This window comes from Euleptes europaea, chromosome 7 (assembly GCF_029931775.1).
Source record: "Euleptes europaea isolate rEulEur1 chromosome 7, rEulEur1.hap1, whole genome shotgun sequence".
NCBI lineage: Eukaryota > Metazoa > Chordata > Lepidosauria > Squamata > Sphaerodactylidae > Euleptes > Euleptes europaea.
Genome location: NC_079318.1, coordinates 13089893 through 13095892, shown reverse-complemented (window position 1 = coordinate 13095892; position 6000 = coordinate 13089893). Strand labels below are relative to the sequence as shown.

At 40.6% G+C, this 6000-nt stretch overlaps 1 protein-coding gene across 1 annotated transcript in view; it reads left to right on the top strand.

Annotated features, from left to right (window-relative positions):
* The first annotated feature begins 3681 nt into the window (after window positions 1-3681).
* Window positions 3682-6000, top strand: part of IPCEF1 (interaction protein for cytohesin exchange factors 1) — a 37865-nt gene continuing 35546 nt past the window's right edge. Inside the window, exon 1 of the mRNA XM_056852756.1 lies at window positions 3682-3777. Coding sequence (XP_056708734.1) covers window positions 3712-3777 — 66 coding nt within the window. The 5' untranslated portion in view covers window positions 3682-3711. The remainder of the gene's footprint in view (window positions 3778-6000) is intronic.

The window sequence follows — 6000 nt, the reverse complement described above, 5'->3', positions numbered from 1 at the left end:
ATTATATTGAGCCAGAGGTTGTTATTTTGTTCGAGCTATTCCCAATATACCCTTTGGTTTTTTTTTCCTATTGGGTTACTACCTGGAGGTTGGCAACCCTACATCTAGACCCCAACGTTTGGCATCCTTGCTTGGAAGAGAAACAGCATACTCCTAGATTCACCCATGTGAGGGTTCCAGAAAGCATTGCTCTTATTCTAATAAATTTCACTGGTGTAATCAAGTTTGCTGTGGGATATCTGTTGTCTGGGATCACAAGAACAAGGAGAAAACAATGGGGAAAATGGTTCATCTTTAGTAGCCCTGTAGGGGGTGGGGAGAGTGCTCCAAAGGAAGAAAACATATTTTTTCATCAAAAAGATCTAAAGTTAAATTTTGGTATCACTTGCCTTGAGTCTGGCTCCGTCTATGGCGATGTGACAAATACATTCAATGAATAACAATGAGCACAATACATTATGCACAAGAGCAGGTTATTCTCTTGAGAACTGCTATCTACTTTCCTCTGAAAAAGTTGGAAACTGACAATTCCATCATGATTAATAACTACTTTTCCCACTATAATCCCCAAGGCTCTCCTCATACCTGTAGTTCATTAGGGATCTTGTTATGCTATACTATTTCCTTGCTTTCTGGTTCACTTTTGATGTTCCTAATAATTTGCTTGATGAAAAAGGTGTTTCCTATCTTGCTGTTTACATTTGGGATATAACTTCCAAACAGCACAGAAATTTTCTTTTATAGGATCCTGTCTCAGCTTTTATTTTCATACTTCTAGCTACTTTTAGAAGCAGCTCTCTTTTTATTTTTATTTTCTAATAGTTGAAGGCCAGAATGTGAGCACTCTGGCGTATTGTTAAGTCTTTTGGCTTAATGCAATTAAGAATAACATAATTTGATTCAAAGATTTTAATGTTTTTATAGGCAGCATGTGTATAAACAACGACTGAGTCTGTGCTTTGTGGGGATATCCATCCATCCGTCTGCCCGCCCACCCGTCGGTCTATCTATCAATCAATCAATCAATCATCTCTGTGTCTACATTAGGGTTGCCAACCTCCAGGTACCACCTGGAGATCTCCTGCTGTTACAACTGATCTCCAGCTGATAGAGATCAGTTCACCCGGAGAAAATGGCCACGTTGGCAATTGGACTCTATGGCATTGAAGTCCCTCCTCTCTTGTGTTGCTTGCCTATTTCTCTATAACAGCATGATTATTCTGTGAAATAAAACGGGTCAGACGTTTTAAAATGGCCCCAGCAGGCCAGTGCCCAGCAGGGCATATTGACTCAATGTCTTGTGGAGGATCTGACAATCAAATCTTTTCTATAATTTCCTAAATATCAATTGGAAAACTTTATTTTAATCTTTTTCTTCTTAAAATCTTGACTCTTAGCTCTCCTGCTGTGTGTCAAGTCAGAACAACTTCTGAGCAGCTGCCTTATTAAACTCAATGCTGGGGGGACTGGTTGGAATCTTATGGAACTATTAGGTTGGACGCATGCAACATTTAATTTAAAAGATTTGTGATCTTGTTTAGCATCAGCAGTGTTCTTTGTGAAAGGACGCTTGATTGAAAAGAGTGATAATTGGATTCTATTTATTCATTTAAATCTTTACACTTTACTTTTGTCCCCAGTGGAGACCCAAAGAAGCTGACAACATCAATCTCCCTTCCTCCATTTCATTCTCACACCAAGCCTGTGAGGTAGGTTAGGCTGAGATATGGTTGCCAGGTCCCTCTTCGCCACCAGCAGGAGGTTTTTTTTTTTTTTTTGGGGGGGGGAGCCTGAGGAGAGTGGGGTTTGGGGAAGGACTTCAATGCCATAGAGTACAGTTGCCAAAGCGGCCATTTTCTCCAGGTGAACTGATCTCTAACGACTGGGCAAGATGTGGTCTAAGGGCTTCTAGCTGGCCACTGATGATTTAAAGGGTAGATTTTCTTTCAAAGATCAGGCCATATATAGATTCTTTGATTTTTTTTTGTGTGTGAAAAAAATGGTTAAGAAAGAGGAACAAAATCCAAAGGTAACTGTGAATAAACCTTTGATTCCCAAGAGTAAAAATAAATAGAATACTGGTACCGATCTTTCTTTCCTTTGGTGGCATAAATCAACCTGGTCTTTGTGTGTGTGTGTGTGTGTGTGTGTGTGGAAGGTCTAAGGGAAACAGGGTTGCCAGTCTCCAGGTACTAGCTGGAGATCTGCTATTACAACTGATCTCCAGCCGATAGTGTAATGTCTCCTGCCTTATTGTATTAATATTCAATCACAATAAAACAGTTGGAAGCTGAAGATTCAAAGCAGGTTATTTTATTGGCCAATATAATAAAATGCTGGTGAAAATTGCCTAAAGCACAGAGCAATTTCCACACACATCAAAGGATTGCAAGCATGGATATAGACTTTGATGATGGGTGGTTACAGGCACGTAATACACACGTCAGACTGAACTGTCCAATAAACCTTTTGGACGTATAAGCAATTATTTGCATATCCAATAGAAAATGCTCTTCAAGGCGTTGCCTAATGGTTAATGAGGAAGCACAGCTTTACATTCCAAAATGACACTTCTGGTCTTAAATCAAAGCTCCAGGCTTAATTAAGAAGCCTGCTTGTACCATGCGAGAATGATCTCACATTCAGCTGACTGCAAACAGGTCACTCTGACCCAGGCTCCTCAGCATTAAATGTCTCTTGACCAAAGTACGTTACCCATAATGCAAAGTGATTCTAGACCTGTACATACGAATCTATATATGTGTGTGTGTGTTATGCTATGTGAATATGCATATATGTGACAGCATATATGTTTTCTCTATAAACTAAGTTAATTAGGGCACTACAATAGAGATCAGTTCACCTGGAGAAAATGGCCACTTTGGCAATTGGACTCTATGGCTTTGAAGTCCCTCCCCCAAACCACACCCTCCTCAGGCTCCGCCCCAAAAACCTCCCACCAGTGGGGAAGAGGGACCTGGTAACCCTAGGGAAAATGGGGAGAGTTAACTTACCTTCCATATAGGGTTGCCAGGTCCCTCTGTGCCACTGGCAGGAGGTTTTTGGGGCGGAGCCTGAGGAGGGCAGGGTTTGAGGAGGGGAGGGACTTCAATGCCATAGAGTCCAATTGCCAAAGCAGCTATTTTCTCCAGGTGAACTGATCTCTATCGGCTGGAGATCAGTTGTAATAGCAGATCTCCAGCTAGTACCTGGAGGTTGGCAACCTTACTTCCATAGAACTGTAGATCTGATCTGTGTGTCTTGCTTTGCCATACAGCTGCTTTTTGAAGCTCAAATGCACATCAGTCACATGAAGTTTTGCCCTCAGTCCTCACATTATGTCTAATTCAGGAAAATAGTTCCCAGGACTAACAGAAATAATGTTTAATGCTGTAACTTGGTTAAATTCGCCAGTTTCCAGATGTCCAGCATGGATGGCACAGAAAGGCATATGTTGCACTTGCCTAAAACAGGCACTGATAAGTAATACTAAAGAACATTTAGGATTTTTTTTATAGATTAACAAAGTCGGCTCAAAAGAGGAGGTTTTCTGGTTAAAGCCGACTGCAATCTTGTTCAGGAGGAAAGGAAAGGAGAAGATGTGACAGAAAATATTCCCAAAAATTGTCTTTAAAGTATCCCCAGAGTGTTTTTAATTCACACATTTAGATAACCCTTTTATTAAGGTATTAAAAATATAATTATTTTGACATGTTTTCCTTTCCAGCTTCTCCATCAATCTCAATATTGTGCATGGCAGCTGATGGTAAAGCTCTTGTGAGTATCTTTGTTTACCTTAGTTGTGGTATATGTGTGTGTGTGTGTGTATGTGTGTGTGTGTGTAGGGGAATGATTATATTGAAGGCATAAAGCCTTTGCTGTACAATTATTGTCTCCTTGGAAGGTGATATGTTTTTCAAAAAGCTAATAATGGATAAGAGCCCCGTGGCGCAGAGTGGTCAGCTGCAATACTACAATCTAAGCTCTGCTCATGACCTGAGTTCAATCCCGACAGAAGTCATTTTCAGGTAGCCGGCTCAAGGTTGACTCAGCCTTCCATCCTTCCACCCCTTAAACTAAGTTTGCCTAGTAAACATCGGGATGTGACATAACCCCATGGGTCAGGAATGACCCGGTGCTTTGCACAGGGGACCTTTACATTTACCTTTAATAATGGATACTGAAATTATTGCAAGAATTAGTTTATGAGGCTTGTAAAAGATTTTCAGTATTCTAGACAATGACTAGTATTCTAGACAATGTGACTAGTAGTCCCATCCAATGCACCTAAGGAGACAAACGACATATACACAACAGGCTGGTACCTGAATACTATGGAATTTCTCTAGTGCCTGAATACTATGGAATATGTCCACACCCAAGGATGTCTGTATCACAATAATGTGTATCAAGAATAAGGACTGCTTCATATGTGATGACTTTCTGACATTAACATTGCTCAAGTCTAGAGCAGTTTATATTCCATATGCTGCATGTAGACATGATGCATATTTGTTGCCAGTGTAAATGCATTGTACATAGGTTTTTTTGTACATAGAAGTGATAGTAATCTGTAAACAAGCCATAGGAGACTATTTGGATGAACCATCTGAGACTGTTACTACTTTGACAAGGGAATCCATGAATTAAACATGTCTTATAATGTTGAATTGTATATTGTCTCACCACTAGCCAGTCTAGTTCAAAATACTTTGACTGAAACTGACAATTATTTCAGTGACATTAAATCACCATATTACCAGCTAGTAACTTCTAGGGATGAGCTACAGTCTCAGAACTAATCTACAAATTCAGAAAAGTTATGTGGTGCAGGAGATTCACATGTCTGAATACTCCCTCCTATAAAAACATGACCTAAAATGTGGCATTTCTGCTCTTCTCCCTGTTACATTTGCATGTATAAGGGGTTTTTGGCTTGGGCAACTCACAAAATTGCAGAGCGCACCGTTTGGGTCTGGGGTCCCAACCCTCTGTCAGAAGTAACATAGTCACACGGGAGTTTTGGTTACTCCTCAGTCCCCATGATTCCCGTCAGGGTCACAGTGTGTGTGTGGAGAAGGGGCCTTTCTCAACATTATGCTCTCCTCTTGCTATTTCCCCATTCTGAAATGGTACCAAAAGGTTGCTCTTTAGCCTGTTGAGGAAACCCACATGTATCCCAGGGAACAGATGAGTTTCCTCAAATAGCACCTCCCCAGACTGTTTCAGGTTGGGAATATGGTGTATATGAACTATTGGGTGCTTCATATGCAGAAACTGAGGAGAACCCACAACTCCTGTGTTACCGACCGTGTTATGTTGGACATTATGTTGGACCCCAGACCCAACCTACGTATTCCTTAACAAGTGGATGAGAATCCAAACCTGTTATCCTTCATCAGTATGCTAAAATGGTACGGTCCTGTAAAATATGTTTTTTCTAATTGTGTAGATCAGTTCTTAATGGTAGTTCATTTGTAGTCTTGAAAGAGGACATGGTGTCATGATTTCTGAAAAACAGCTTTCTAAATTTACCCGTTTATATTTACTGTATATAAGCTGACCCCCGTATAAGCTGAGGTGCCTAATTTCACCCCAAAAATGGGGAAAAATTAGGCACCCGCGTATAAGCCGAGGGTTACAAGAACCATTTCCTGCGATGACACTGCAAAATTGGAACCCTGTGGATGTCTTAAATTTATGACGAAGTTGTAGGATGCTTACTCATCATCATCATCATGATACAAAAGCGTTGCCCTTTCCACATAGATTATGGGGCAGAGATGATGTCTCATTTCTCTCTTTGGCTCTATCTAGCGCCCCAAGTTATGACTCAATTAAACAGGAAGGATTCTCATTTATGCTGGTTTTGGGACTGATTTATGAAATTGACTTGGATCCTGTGACTCCTTAGTAAGCAAGGGTTCTTGCTCCAGGGGATGACTCCTTTCCACTAAGTGAGAAATCTTGTGCTGAAGGAAAAGATCTCTGTCTTTGTTG